The sequence below is a fragment of the Anser anser genome (genome assembly GCF_964211835.1).
Source record: "Anser anser genome assembly, chromosome: 1".
NCBI lineage: Eukaryota > Metazoa > Chordata > Aves > Anseriformes > Anatidae > Anser > Anser anser.
In genome coordinates this window covers 53,142,712-53,159,218 of record NC_139720.1, presented here as the reverse complement: position 1 = coordinate 53,159,218, position 16,507 = coordinate 53,142,712, and the positions used below count along the sequence as shown (strand labels likewise).

Here is a 16,507-nt window from a genome sequence, read left to right as displayed (position 1 = left end):
CCAAAGAGGACACGTTAGATGGTATGGTAGAAGCTTCCTCAGAATGCCATTCTGCAAGAATTTTTTTATTTATTTTTTGATAAATATGGAAAACATAAAAATGATGGTCAACATGAACAAATGGAGCTGTGATGATCATTTGTAGTCAGATCATTTCATGTCTTGTGTGACATAATGTAAGATTTCCCCCCCTTTTCCTGTTAATGAGTATTTGGGCCTGTTAATAGCACAGTCTTTCTATTGATGCTATGTATACTGGCACCTGTCATCATTATGTACTCCAGGTCTCCTGACAGGCCTGAACTTGAGTGCAGTATGCCATTTGGAAAGTGCCAAAAAGAGTAGAGCAGTCATGTATTTTTGGTTTTCGTAGTAAATGAAAATTAATCATGTCTGACAAATGTTTGGGGCCTTAAAGTTCTGTAGGCAGAAGCTACGTATTTTGTGACTGTATTCAATGAACTGTCCTTTTATGTTCTAGAAATAGAGACAGAGTGCAACCAGCTAAAAGTAATGATGTTTGTTTGTTTAAACAACAACAAGAACAAAACAATGATGCAAAATCTGTAAACGTTAGTTCTGCCAGCATTACGGATACATACGCTTGGTGCTTGTCATTTTCGAGCCTCAAGGCTGGGTTTACATATGTCATGGTACCTTTTGCCAGATTAAGAATGCCAATCTTGGAGTAAAAGTGTTTAATTATAAACCTCGACCCCAATTAGTTTAATTTGAATAATTATTTTATATTAAACCAAATTTACCATGTGTTTTCAATTGGAGATTATTTTCTTCACTTTTTGTTCACAACTATGGTTGTATGCAATTAAAAAAAATGCATTTAATCTTTAAATGTGTCTTTACTACTCTAGTAGATGAGGGAAAATTAGTCTGGACTATATGTAATATGGTACTCTTTTCTGAAAAAGAAAAAAAAAAAGAAAAAAAGGATAGCATATTCTGTCATGCAATTACACCAGTTGGTTTGCAGAAGCTTTGGAGTTATGTGTCTAAGGTATAATGGTTTACCAAAGTTTACTAAATAATCGGGTTAAACTTGTATTGCCTATGAGCTTTCATATTGTGAAACTACAATACTGTAAATGATAAGTCTGCTTGTATCTCAACCAGGATGCTCCCTTGGAAATTTTCCCGTTGTCTTGGTTTTGATAGAACCTAGTCTTGATATACTTCTTGGTGTGTTGCAGAACTTCTTTCTCTCTTTATTTAATTGTTTTTAAGGCCCTTGAGGGGAATACTGAGAATCTGGAGCAGCTGTAATCATGAACAGACCTCGTTACTATTCTTAGTTAACTTGTGGGATAGTGCAGGATGTATGCAATGTCTGTTTCCAGACCACAAAATTTGAGAAAGCCTTTATCTGTGAAATAACTATCAGGGCAACCTTGAGAGGTGCAGACCACAATGCCTTTCTTCCACAGTGGTTAAGCTTAACTGTTCTTTATTCTGGAGGCCTTCTATTTTATAATTCAAAACACAGCAACTAATTTCATGGGGATAGGGATAAACAAGTCACAGGTATCTTATCAAATAGCTAATGCTGATTTGCATTTGAGTATCAGACTAGGATAATCCAGTGTTGATGCTTTTTTTATGAAAAGAGTAATCACCACTAATGGCTCTGCTCTGGCACTTTGTATCCCATAGTGCAACTTCAGTGGCTTGGTAATTTCAGTGACAAGAAAAGCTGTGGTTTAGAGTATTCCTGCTCTTCTCTTTTCAAAACAAAAACACCATTTCTGTTTTTTCTTTCTGTTTCTGTGTGTTTTTTTTTTGACTGCTTTGCCATCACATTGACTATCGTCTCTAAAAGTTACCTTTTCTACTTAAGTTTTATGATTAACAGAACTGACTTCTGATGAAATCTTACTTGCCCCATTAAAATCAGAAGTATTTTCTATTTCTATTCCTTCATTTGCAATGCCTTTATTGTTGGCTAGCGTTATTTCATAGAACCAAAGCACGCTTTTCCCCTTCACCTCTTGTGGTTTTGTTTGTTTGTTTGCTTTCCAAAGGGAATGACTGAAACTTCCTCCCACCCTCCCTTCTGATTTTCCCTTTTTAGCTGATGCATGTCGGGAAAAGTGTGGATCTCCATGTTCACTCAAATCCCTTTACTATATATTTTTTTGCAGTATACTTCTGCCATTCCCTTACTTCTTGGACATTGATGATGTTGGACACATTTCTTCCTCAGCCTGGAGATCTGCAGCGTAAAGTAGCTGACCACAAAACTTGCTCTAACACTTAAGCAATCATATTTACTTAGGTTAAGTGTAGCGGTAATAGTAGTTGTTTTTCTCTAGTGCCTGGAGTTTGGAAATTGTAACTGCACATGATGGCTCCATGGTGACACACTGTTAAAATAATCTTCCCTCTTTTCCCCCCTCCTTTTTTTTTTTTTTTTTTTAAGGGACGCAAGAGTGAGGCAGAAAAGTACTTCGTGAAGGCTATTCAGCTGGATCCTACCAAAGGCAACTGCTACATGCATTATGGTATGTTTTAGATAGATAGGGTTTCCACACATATTCCAGGCTTGCCGTTAATCTCTGAGTGATTAAGGATTTGAAAAGTACTACTGGCATAATACCTTCTTTAAAGGGAAAGAAACTAATCTGCCATGTATAACTTCATCTCCATCTCAATTTGTTAATAACTACAGAGGGAGAGGTGAAGATTTTCTTATTTTGCATAGCTTTCCTCCTATGAGGGGAATTTCGGTATCACTGCTTCTCTGGGAAAGAAGAAAGGTGACTGCTGCCATATGTCAAAACCTCATGGCCTGGAATATCATTATTAGCAGTTTTGGCCTAACTTTGCTGACTGACGGTGGGTGGGCAACTAAAAGTTTTACTTTAGTGCACATGAGTTTTACATATCGAAGTGTCTGTTTTTTGTCAAAGATTTATGGATCTTAAATCTTCCTCCTTCCCGGCATCTTCATGGCTTGAAATGGATAAGTATTACAAAAGGTTTCGACAAGTTGGCTATGTCTTTGTCATACTAAGGCATAAATGTGCTTAAAGCACACAGTTAATTTGAAGGTATCTTTATAAGTTTGGATTGGTTTTGCTAGATGTGCAAAAAATATTTCCAGATGTGATTACTCCCAAGGAACCAAAAATATTTAACTTTATGGGCTAATTCTTACTGATAATAGACAAATCTAGAAAAAAAAAAAAAAAAAGTTACGTAGTCCCAGTTGGAAAATATGGAGAAGAAGTAATGGAAAAATATGGAAAGAAGTAAAAAATTTGTAGTTGAGGAAAAAGGTAGGGAACCATAGGCACACTGTATATATTTTTGTATATTGTTTTAATTTCCTCTTCTAATTCTAAGTGGTAAATGTAAGATAAATGAAAATAAGTGGCCAAAATGGAAAATTAATCTCACATAATAACCATGTCTTTACTTTGGGTGATTTCTTTGTCTGAATTGCTCACATATTATATTTCTGTTTGATCCTATTCAGTGTAAAATTCTGCGTGTTAGACTCCCGTAATTAATGGATGCATTGTTACTTTGAATGTGTCATGGTATTTAAATGAATGCAGCTCAGTGTTGCATTATTTTGTATTATAGGTCATTTCAGTTAGTGACATTGTCTTCTATTTATGCCTGTACAGATAAATTTGATATGTACGTAAGCTCCATTATTTGAATTAGATATTAGTATAGCTGATGATATCTCAAGATAATGAGAAAAAGTTGAAGTAGATTGTTTCTTGAAATCCTACTCCATCCCATTCCAGCCTTTCCTATTAAGAAATCTATCCTTAGCGAATAGGAAATCTATTTGAATACGAATTCAAAGGTAGGTCTCAACAATCCATTCTGGCATTGAAGTTAGGATTGTGTATATCTTATTACAGGTCTAGACTTTTTTCTTTTTCTCTCTCATTGCTTGATCAACTTTCCTGTTGTTTCCTGCAGTATTCCTTCTGTGTAATTTTCAGTTGGCCTATAAGCTAAAAGCAAGGGTATTCATATCATCATTCATCTCTGATGTATTTGTTTCTTCATTACCAGACTACAGTATTAAAATGGTGTATTGTTTCCTCATTAAGATTATTTCTTATCACTTCAGGCACAGGACTTTCTAAAATTTGAAATAAATTGTCCTTACTTTTGTCTCTTTCTCTCTCTTCTTTCATTCTCTACTTTTCCTTATATTTATTTATTGTATTGATCAGGAATCTTTAGTGTATGTTACCAGGAACATTCCAAATATTAAACACTGGTCCCTAGTGAACACTTTAAGTATATCTCTACATCCCATGAATTTGTTTTAGCACCTTGTCACAGGTATGGTCCATATTCTATATGCGAAACATTAAGCCACAGGGAAATATATCCATAGTTTACATATAAATCGTATTGTAGGGGTTCTTTTTTTTTTTCTTTTTTTTTTTTCTTAGCACGAATATATTGGAACAGCAAATAAAATAGTTGGCATTGATCCCTAATAAAACACATACCTCACTGAGCAGCCAAATGGAAGGAGTGGTCTGTTGGGACACAACAGTGTGTTGATGGGGTAGCATGAATATATGGACTGAAGATTTTCCTCCGAGTGCACATGTATACACACAGTTATAATTTCTGCTCCAAGGATGTGCAGATGTTCTTCTTGACTTCTAATTTTTGGACTTTTTTTTTGGAACTAAGAGAAGTAACTGTCGATACACTATATCTTTTAAGAGGCTTACACTTGTATTATAATGTGCTTTAATTCAGGCATTAAGCCAAAACTATTCTTAGAAAATGTGATTTAGTTCAGGAGTCAGCTTATCTGATCCCACAAAAATTTGAGCAGAGGTGAACAGTTTCCTGGTTGCTCCTTGGGATAATACCACCATAGTATATTTCTGTGATCAAACTAGTGTTACAATTAGTTTTGTATAGATAATTTGCTGGCTTTGAATTTATGTGGATTTAGCTTTAAAGCAGTGTTTCTCTAACTCATTATGTTTGGAGATGTCTGAAAGGAGAACAAGTGGAAAAGCTGAAGAGCTATAAATCCCTCCATACTGAAGACATGATGCTACTTCATTGGTCATAAGGGAAGTGGCTCTTGCTCCAGTGACAAATGAGGGTGCCAGTCCCCTCTGAGTCAGAAGTGCAGGCAGCTATTCAGCTGCCCACTCTGTTCTCTTCTTAACGTATGCCATTTATCTGAACTTTGTGCAGAGCCATTGTCTTACAAAAGTGTGAGTCTTGGTGGGTGATACGGTACAAGCTATTGAGGTTCAGCACACTGCCAGAAAGACTGAGCAGATGAAATAGAGAAAAAGCATATCAATAAGGAATAAGAGAAATGGTAAAGGGAAAAATGCAGAAGCATCAGTATATATTATTTATTTATTTATTTATTACCACAAGCAAACAAATAATAATAATAAAACCCCTAAAATTACAGTGAAGTTTATGTAGTGGAAGTGTTTTACTTCCAAAGCTTTCTTATTTCCTTTATAATTTGCTGTCTAAAAGCAAAACAAAAGAAACAAAAAAAAGTGATACTAAAACAGGTTTCATTTTACTTGTTGCTATAAATAAGCATTGTTAACATGCCTCTTAAAGTGTATACAGTTGTCTCTCTCCAACACAATGAAAATTAAGGAGCATGTATGTACGTGTGTTGAGATTTCAAGATAAATTTGTGTACAGAGGTTCCTTCTTCCTTACATTTGTACTAGTTTAATTGGAATGGGAAAGTATAGAACCCAACAGGATGTTCAAATTAATCCTGTTTTACCAATCACCATTGAGACCTCTTTTTAAAATAGTTCCTTTGAATAATTCATTGTTTCTAATAACGCTGAATTGTTTAACGATTCTCTTTTCATTATAAAAAGGGATTATTCTCATTAGATTAATTATGCATTCACTTAATTAGGCAATTCACATTGATTATCTGCCTTTTTTAGTACTTTTCCAGTTATAACCATAAAACAAAATGAAAAACAGCCTGTCAGATTAGGTAAAAGTGAAGATCATTAGCTCTGCTCTCATTGAAGGCAGAATAGATTAACACATTCTCTAACATTCTCACTTTTCTTTTTCATTATTTTTCAGTTTTGAATTCTTGATAATTTAGAAGTTGGTTTTGTTGTGTTTCTCATGTTATCTGACTTTTTTTTTTTCTAACAAAAGCTTGTGTATTTTAAATGCTGTTTTTCTTTTTTCACATGCATCATAAGTCCTTCTGATTATTGTTTCAACATTGAGCTTTTATCCCTTTTTCATGTCAAAAGATGATAGCAGTTGATTTTGAAACACATTTTTTTATTGTCATACATGTGTTACTGTGAAAATTTACATATATTTACATATGTGCATTCAATTTTCTTCTTAGATGTGATGTATGTATAATCCTTACATGTAGTTAAATTATTCACAGTGCTAGATTCTTTTGTCTTTATTCTTCATTGCCTGAAGAGCAGCCTAGGAAAACTTCATTTTTCTCCCAAATATGTAAGGAAAAGATCTTCTGAAGAGAACAGTGTCATAATGAAAAATTAAACATCAAAGTTTTATTGATAGGAAAGAGAAATATCAGCTGTGACCTAGGTATGAGGTCTTACTGATTTCTTCAAGAAACTTCTATGCCAATTGAAGAAATGTCAACTAAGTCCATAGGAAGGTCAGTTTTTATCTTCATCAATGAAATGAATAAAACTGACCTCACAGTGTGTAGTTCCAGTGAATGAATTGTCCATTTGTCCAACTGTCAGATTGGCTAAATGCAGTATATGCTGAGTGATAAATAAAAGAGTGCATGGATCTGCTCCTTTGGGAACACCAGATGCTACATGGTGATTGTGTGTTGAGAAATTAAATTCCTTGATGTGATGGGGTGAGGGCCAAGCAGATGCAGTATGTCCATCACTAAGTCACTTTGCCAGCCTTGCCAATATGCACTCATGAACCTTTCAGCAAATGAAAGGTTTTCTTACCTTTTAAAATCTTTTGGAAATCCTAACACTAAATATGTCATAATCTTGTAGGGAAGCTATAAGAACAAGTTTACGATAGAACACATGTACTTTTTAAGAAGGAATCTCTCCATCTTGTGCATACAGTGCTGTCAAAGTAAGATGCTTGGGATACAGCTTGTATCTGCTCCTACAATATCAATAAATGTTATTCAAGGGAGACAAGATTCATAGACCTAAAACAGGAAGAGAGATGTAACTGGCTCGCGTAAAGACTTCTCTAATCTTCCAACCTTTTTGCTCCGAGAACTTTCCAATAACTCTGATTTAAGAAAATCTTCAGCTGCTATTAACATAGACAGTAATTCTTACTTCCAAAATGAAATTGAACAAGAAAGATGTATCAGAAACAGAACTATTTGGAAGAATATACTAGTTTTAAGTCTTGTTTGCATTTTTCTTGGCAGCTGTGAGTAACTTTAATGAGCATACAAAGACATATGTGCATAAATTGTCAAGTCCTTTTTGCTGCTCTCTAGGCTGTTGCTATCATACAACATTAAAAGAAGATTATTACAAAGCACTCTAATAACTATTTATTCCAAAATCCCTTTAGAACCAATCGCTTAAGTGATGGAATGTAGTGGAGTATTTCCAAACAAGCTAGGTCAACGACCCTAAATGCTGTGGAATGTACATGTTTCTGGCTCTCCCCTTGAGTTTCTCCTTAAATCTAATCATTCTGACATCCTGAATATGTGGCTGACTCTGCTTCCTCAGCACGATATGCTAGACTGTTCAAGAGTTATCGTGTAGAAATTTTAGATCAGAGACAGTGCTAGAAATGCGTCTTTATGCGTCTTTCATGTTGCCAAAATTTGGAATTTCTACAGGAACTGAAAAAGCTTGTGGTGCAATGATCCCCAGAGACTTGTTAATGATTATGTGTTCTGACCTATGAGTACCAACTCATTATGAAGATTTCTGAAGACAGAGCATGGAGGTGCTACAAAAGCACAACTGGATAGTTCTTTCCTATCCAAATATCTCTTTTCCAAACCTTATATATCACCAGGTGTCTGGGGAATTATATAGGGTCCAGAATCTAGCTTTGGTTTTGTAAAAACATCAGGTCCTCTGCATTATACATTTTCATCATCAATTTTATGTTTTAGTGAGAGCTTGTAGTGATCCAGATGTGGTCACAAGCTCAGTCATTGAGTCCCAAAGGCTTGCAATTTAATTTTTTCTCTGTTATCTCTGGTTCTGCTCTGGATCACATCCAATGGTATATTTAGCACAACTGCAACAGATAAGTTTTTCAGACAAAGTCTAATAAAAGAGGACCGTTCTAAGCCAGTGCCGATATTGATGTTGCAGCATCCACTGGCTTGCATAGTCTTTGTATTCATTTTATTTGCACTGAATAATCTTCTTGGTAGAAAAGAATTGAGGGGATAGACTCCCCAACAGTCCTTTCAGAAAGAAAGCCAGAGAGCAGGTGGAAAGATGGAATGGGATATAAGGAACAGTAAAACAAACTGGAATGATGCTGCCATCTAGGTGATCCTAGGTGATGTAAGTTCATCTTTGTTTTCCCTGTCACATCCTACACATTCAGTGAGAAATTGTCTTAACAGGCCTTGAAAACAAGATCTTTAAGCAAACATTCCCTTGCTCTGGGAAATGCTCATTCACAGCCAATGAATCTGTTTTGAAACTCTGAGAGGAAACAGTTACATTAGGTCATGTCTGTTGACTTGGCATCTTGCAACATTGATTCATCACCCAAAAAGTTTTGGATATCAACTCAGAGGCAAGGTCTTTCCTCTCATTTAGTCCCCAGCATACTATCAAAATTTTTCCATTTAGAGAAATCTCACTTTTCATCTGCTCTTTTGCTCCTGGTTGCCACAGAGGTAGTGGTGGTTTCAGTCACGGTTCTGCTCATGCCAACAAGAATGTAATTCAGTTCTCAAGACATGATCTTGTAGCCTTTCTGTGTGCTTCAAAGACTCACAAAATGTGTGAAGTCACCCAGAACCTGATATCTGTTTTGGTTTCAATGGAACTCTAAGTGCTTTGAAAGCTTCAACAAATATTAGGCTTCAAATCCTCGGTGTTGAATGTGCTGAAAGAACCACTAGTGAAGTTTATTATAAACAGATCTGACATTTGAGTTTATGGTCTTGATATATCCACTTCTCATGTTAACATAGTTGTTTAAGTTGCTGCCATAGAAGGAGAATACTCTTTTGAAGATGATAAAATGCAGAAGATTTGATGACAAAGGTATATCTATTTAAAAAAGCAAGTGCTAACTACTCCCTGGTGGGATTAGAAATTTCCTTCCTTCTTATTCAGAAGGTAGTTTACTCTTTTTTTTTTTTTTTTTTTTTTCCTGCATTAGTAAAGGTATCAGGACAAGAAAGCAAGCTGGAAGCAAGTTGTAAGAGAAAACCCAAGAGCATCCCCAGAACATTCAGAATGTTTCTTTTTAAAAGTAGTAGTAGCAAGATGCACTGTGTCAGAAACCCTCTCTGTTCTGGTACAAAGTATCTTTGAATGTTTCCCAGTGAGCAAAAGGGAATGAACTTTTCAACTAAGGAAAGATTGGTGGAACTTTCACTTTTATCTAGTGAAATAGAAGATCATAGTGCCGGTAGGGAATAGTTGAAGCCAATTCTTGAGGCAGGCATTAGTGCGCTTGTGCTCTGAACATGAAAGATTGTTACACACAGGCATATCACAACCAATTAATACCTTTTATATTACAACAAAGTAGCAGAACTACCAGTTCAGTTTATGGCTTTTAAACTGGTGTTAGCACATGTCTTAACAAAATGCTTTACAAATGTTCATGCTAATTTTAGAGGAAGAATTATACAGGATAAAGCTGTATGCTTTCATCTCTGTGGATGAATAGTTGTTAAAAATTTTGTCAGAAGATGAAAATCAGTTCTTTTCAACCACTGGGAACTGGAAACTGTTTTGTTTTATTTTATTTTAGTTTAGTTTAGTTTAGTTTAGTTTATTTATGTATTTAAATTATATATATTCTATTATTTTTTTTTCAGAGACAAGTAGATTGCATATATTGTCTTAACATTTTTTCCAGTCCAATATAGACTCAAAAACACTGTTGACGATTTGCAAGAAAAAATTTGAACAAAGCCGTAGGTACAGGATCCTTCATTTTTAATACTATTTCTGATGCTTAGGTATCTTAGACTTTAGAGGAAAGAGAAACATGACTAAGAGGATAGTGAAGTATTGACTTAGTTCCCTTTTGTCAAAGGTCTTTAAGAACTCTTGGCTACACATTTACACTCATCTCTGTGCTATCTATCAAAGATGGAAAATTCTATTTAAAGTAGTAATGCTGCTCCAGACAAAGAAAAGTGTTGTTGAAGATCACATCTGGACCTGGACTGTGGATTTCCCACTCTTGTTCTGGAACAGCAATGAGAAATATTCATTCCTTGAAGGAAGAAAATCTTGGATCCAGAGCTTCTAGAAAACTGTTTTCTAAAAAGCTGGTTCTGATTCCAAAAAACAATCAGGCTACCATAATTTATGCTGTTGGCAAAACTCAGATTCATGACACCTGCAATAAGAGAGCTCTGTATATGATGTTGGGCAGTGTCTCATAAATCACGCAGTTTGCCAGCTACCTCTCAAAGAAGAAAATCCTGCATGTAAATTTAGACCCACACAAGAGGTTCCTGGATCCAGGGGCTTGTGGATCAAACTTTCTGATCCACGTTAACACTCTGCCAGTATTTTGCCCTGCCTAGTGTTCTTCTCTTGGGAAAACACATCTTTATAGCATTGACAGAAAAAGTTCAGAAGTCGGCTTTTTAATGAAGAAAGTGCAGCACTAAACTGCCAGTCCAGTTCATTCTTGCATGAACTTAGTGTATCATTTTAAAAGGAGCTGTAGCTAATGTTTTCAAAATGGGTTATCTCTACTTAGATGCTGTAAATCAAATTTAGATGTGTGAATAAATTTGGTTTGCATTTCAGGAGAACCTGGCAAATCTCAATTCTTAACTGAAAGTTTCCACCTTCTACTGTGTCTGTTTGGGATGGAGTTAACTTTTTTCATAACAGCCTGGATGATGCTGTGTTTTGGATTGTGGCTAAAGCAGCACTGATAAACACACCAACATTTGGGCTGCTGCTGAACAGTGCTTGCACAATATCAAAGCTTTCTCTTTTCCCCACTCTGTCCCTGCAGTGAGTAAGCTGGAGGTGGGCAAGTGACTGAGAGGGGACACAGCTTGAACAGCTGACCTAAGCTGGCCAAAGGCATGTTCTATAGCATATAGTGTTATGTTCAGCAATAAAAACTGGAGTAGAGGAAAAAAGAGGATTTTTGGCTTCTAAGGTGACCTTTATTAAACAACTTGCTGGGCATCAGTCCACATATGAGAAGCAGTGAGCAATTTCCTTTTTTGTCTTTTTTTTTTAATTTTTTTTCTTTTTGTCTTTTTTTTTTATTTCCCCTCTTTCCTTCACATATTAAACTGTTTTTATCTTGAACCTCAAATTTTATTGCTTTTGTTTTTCCTTTACTGTCCCCTCATCATGCTGGGGGGTGAGCAAGTGAGTGCTTGGCTCTGGTTACGGCAGCCCACCACACACCTGTACACTCAAGTGTTGACTTTTCCACTAGACTGAAAAGGTAGCAGTCATTTATATTTGTAGCCCAGTCAGTTTATGTAAATGTTTAATCAGCAACCTCTGATTAAATTACCTCTACTTAGGAAATGAGTGGGGCAGTTGCAGGGTGTTCTCCTCTCTTGTTTGCAGTCAGAATTCTCTAAGAGTTTGGGTGTAAATGATGCTACGGTTGGTTTCAGGAGGTTGCCATGTGTCATCTGCTACCTATCCACTTAACATGAGGTATTTCCACTGTTATTAACCCTTCAGTGCAGGAGAGAGACTTGTTTATGGGAATGCGCAGTCAAGAGTTTTCTGGAAAGTTTTACTTGTACTTAGTTGGTGTCATGGATTAATTGCAATTTGTTTTAGACAGCTTTGGTAAAACTGTAGTAAAGATAATCCTTTAATATGTTATATAAAATAATAATCCTATTATAGAGACACTCTTAAGAGTCCTGGTAGTAAACGGAGAGTGAATTCCATTTTTAACAATTTAAAACATTAGTTTAGAGTTGTTGCTGACATTTTTGATATGTCCATGTAGACTAATGGAATGTATGCAGCCAGAGTCATAGAAAAAGCAATTAATAAAAATAAGCTTTTAGCTAAAGCATCTAGCAATGCACTTGCTTTTCAGTAAATGTAAATAATGATGTCCTATTCTAAATTAGCCTTCTTGTAGTAATCCTAAAGCATGTAGGAATTTCATAATATTTTTAGTAGTATGTTGACATTATAGACCTCTTAAAGAGCTAAGAATTAACCTAGTATATGTTACTTAAGACAGCCAGTAAACCATTAGTACTGGTTTGAAAAGGTTTCCAAAAATGTAATTTAGTAATTACATGGATGAAGTGAAAGAATTTTACTGTTTTAATAAAGTAAATCGCGGTCGAGAAATTTGTTGATTATGTCACATTAAGTTGAATGTACCAGCTACATTCTATTACATTCAGGCTAGTTATAAATATACCTAAGATAACATCTCTGTTGAGCTCCAGTGTTGAAATGTTTCATACAGACAGCTAGAAGTACGGTTCTGAAGATCTCTCCCTAAAAATCCTTGAGTTATTTTTGTTGAAGACAATAAATAAATATTTTATTCCACCCTTTTGGAATTAATTAGCCTAATGATCAGTTAACGTTATTTTCAGGTTCTAAGCTGCAAAATATTTTTCTTATTTTTTTTCAGAATAATCTTCGAGGCTCAGTACATCTTGAAGTCTAAAAGGTTGTGTGCTCCTTGCATAAAGAGTACATCCAGTTACTATCATCTCGTTTTCCAAATCCAGTACATTCCATTAAATACAAACAAACAAAACAAACCAACCAACCAAACAACAACAACAGAAAAAAACACACACAATATTAACAGTTTAAGGCTGGTTTGCTTTGACATTGACCTAAAGGTTAGGGATGCTCTTTCAGTTCGTTTGAAAGTGAATTGGAATATCAGTTAAAGCTTTTTTCAAAGAATTCAGCCAAATCAGGGGATAAGAACTGCCAATTGTAATTGGTAGATTGTCTGAGAATTTTCAGATTCAGAGATTGTCCTACTGTATATAAAGCATGTCCTGATGTGGTACCAAAAAAAGAAAAAAGAAAAAAAAAGTAACTTTTGTCCCATTTTTTCCCCCATCTTGACATGAGGAAAGAGAGAAAATATTGACATTTTCTCCCTCATAAGAGACTTCCATTAATGGCTCAAGCACTGGTTTCCAATTCTGAAGATGAATTAATTTCTTATGATCAAAATTGTTCTCGTATGTTTTCTTTTTATGTTTTTCCCTTCTCTCTCGCTGTTCTAAGAAAGCCTTTTTGGAAATCATTTTTTTCTGGAATCAACATAAAACATCATAGTGCATGAAAGGATGGTGCATATCTGAGAGTGGATGTAACCAAAGCAAGCAAGGCTTATGCTATGAATGCAGTAAGACGTGAATGTTTTTCCGAGACTTTGCAGATCTAAATATCTAAGTTGCCAAGTTCTGCAAATATGTTCATTGTACCCAAGCATTACTGGATTCACTGTGCCCTTACAGACCTTGCTGGCTCTGGTTAAGTGGATTTTCTGCAGATGTATATAGAAAGCAACAGGGAATGTATGAGGAAAGGAGGCAAGAAAGAAAGAAAATCCCTTACTATGAGAGGTAACTCATTTGTTCATGGACTGTTGTTCCTGAAGAGGCTTTGTGGCCAGTGATGGCTTCGTGGACTTTTGGATGGGTGATCTTATTTTTCAAAAGTAAGATAAAAAAGGAAGGATGGGATGTTGGAGCATATAATCACCATACTTTAAGATGGCTTTTCCAAATATAAGGTTATGCAGACACAAAGTCTAGACAGCTGAAACCCTTTGAAAAGTCCTTGATCCAAAAATAACATGTTTTACAAATTAGGTGTGAAAAAGTCATTAAAATGAGTAGAACTAAGGTGGTTTGAGTAGCTTCCAAAGTGTTTTCTTCTTCTTCAAAGGAAAACTCATTTTTGTTGAGTTTTACTAGTTGTTATTTGTTTATCTTTTGAAACTACTATACTTCAGCTGAAGTTTGCTTAATGCTAAATTATTTATTCTTCTCTGTCTTAACTTGGTGTAATGATTACAATATTGCAATTTGTAAAGATTCAATCACATGATTTTAGCTATCTTCATTTTTTTTTTGTTGTTGTTTGTTTTGTTTTGTTTTTGTTTGTTTTTACGTGAAAAGTAAGGATTACTTAGGAAACAAAAAACTGCAATTCTTTTAGAGTCATTGATATATGTGATAAAATGTAAGTTCATCAAAGTATACATATACAATCCTTTTAAAGCAAAGTATTGCTTATAATTCTAAAGCTGGAGAAACATGTTTGCGTATATGTATGTAGAAGTAAAAAATATATTTTATATGATCTTCGAGATATTCTTGTAAAATGGGAATATATTTTGCTTGTAGAGGCTATTTGATTTTATTTCTTTTTCCTCTGAGGAAGCAAAGAGCAGTATAACTATAAGCAGAAGGGCAGGTTCTTGAAGACAGGCCTCTCACAGATCAAGGGTATTGTTCTTTGACAGCTGAGTTTTACTGTAACTTTCTTCCTAATCATAAATATCTTTTGCAAATATTGCAGTTAGTTATTCCTATCATATCTACTGGATTTTTCTGTATTTGCTACATTTTAAATATATTGCAATACAGAGCAAATCAACAAATGACCAAACACTGAGTGTGGGACATCTAATTTGGTTTTGTTTTTTAATTCTTTTTTTGTATCTGTATTTTCTGAAGTATTACCTATCAGTTGTTTTACATGAATTCATATTCATGTACTCCATTCCAGGTCAGTTCCTCCTAGAAGAATCCCGTCTAATAGAAGCAGCTGAGATGGCAAAGAAAGCAGCTGAACTCGATAATACAGAATTCGATGTTGTTTTCAATGCAGCCCATATGCTCAGGTTAGTGCCTTTACATGTCTTACTTGATTTTCCTCTCTTTTGGAGGAAAAAGTCTTTACAGCCTTTGCTTACACAGGGTTTATTTTTAAAGCTCAGGGACTGTTTTGAATAATTCAATATCTCTAATAAGATGAAAAGAATTGGAATGAAAGTGTTGTGGGATTAGGACTATCTATTTCTAATTTTTTATGTGCTAGCTCATAATTTATTGCCTTTACAACTTCTGTTGTTCACAAGTAGGTAGTTCTTTTTACTTGCATATAAGAACAATTGTTTCTTTTGTGAAGAACATTCTGCAGGATTTCCTTTCATCTGATCTCTAAAGATTTAGGATGCATAGCATTTGCAAATTATAGATCTGGAGGTAACTAGAGAATATTGGAAATATCACCTTTTGTGTTAATATCAATAGGGAACACTATGATGATTAGACATCTAAATATTCTCAGGCTAATGCTGACTTTGAGACACACAGGAGCAATTAATATTATCAGAATCTATGATTTAAAATATAGTCATATTTAATTCTGTTCTCATATCTGAAATGAATAAAATTTTAGTTGCCTTTTTTTCCTTTTAAAGCTGGTAGACCTGGATATTCAGTAACATTGAGCTTCTGCCTGAACATGATCATTAAATTCACATTACTGTAATAGGTATCTTCCATGCTTATTTCTAGGATAACTATCTAATTATTATCTATTGTTGACTTGACAGTTATGAGGATACTTGATTTCATTTAGATTATATCTATGCTCAGAAAATGCATGACAAGGAAATAAAAAATATACTTCATTAGCATAAAACAGTTATTGAGATTATTTCTCTAATGAAGATCTGTCACTTGGCTGTTTGTACTTTTAACATTTAGGATATGAATTGAAAGGAAAAGAAAGTGATATTAAAAAGAAGGTAGAATCAGCTTCAGCCAAGTGGCCTGTGTTTTAGAATGAAGTTTTTTATACCAGGATTTTGAAATAAGACCCAAAACGTTCTTTGAGATATAGCTCTTACTGCTTATAGATTAGAAAAGAAGCCCAGTCAAATGGTTCACTGATAAATAATGGTTTGACCTGCAACAGGTGTATCCACTATTTTTCCTTCCTCCTGATTATTTTCTGAAAATGTCTCCTCAATGTACAATTCAGGAAGTTAAAACATCTAGTTTAATGAAATAAATTCATAGACAGAATCATAGTAAGTTAGGCATGAAAGCTGAATCCAGAAGGATGCAGAGAGCCAGACTCCTGCTGATTTCAGTGAGTGTGTTGTGGCAGATAGTTTAATTGTGTAAAATGGTGTGATTTTTTTGGAGTGTGTTATAAAATGTGTTGGCATACATCAGTACTATTTAGCAATAGGCTTACTGCATGACTCTCTCTGTGACCACTGACTGAAGCACCTCAGGTCTCTAAGGCATATCTTTACACTGGGATGTGAGTATTGT

The 16,507-nt window shown here is 34.9% G+C and overlaps 1 protein-coding gene across 5 annotated transcripts in view; it reads left to right on the top strand.

Annotated features, from left to right (window-relative positions):
* TMTC2 (transmembrane O-mannosyltransferase targeting cadherins 2) overlaps window positions 1-16,507 on the top strand; it is a 254,999-nt gene that overhangs the window by 208,547 nt on the left and 29,945 nt on the right. For all 5 annotated transcript variants that reach the window (XM_083821393.1, XM_083821391.1, XM_083821394.1 and 2 more), the window contains 2 exons: window positions 2,435-2,516; window positions 14,946-15,060. In XM_083821393.1, coding sequence (XP_083677519.1) covers window positions 2,435-2,516; window positions 14,946-15,060 — 197 coding nt within the window. The remainder of the gene's footprint in view (window positions 1-2,434; window positions 2,517-14,945; window positions 15,061-16,507) is intronic.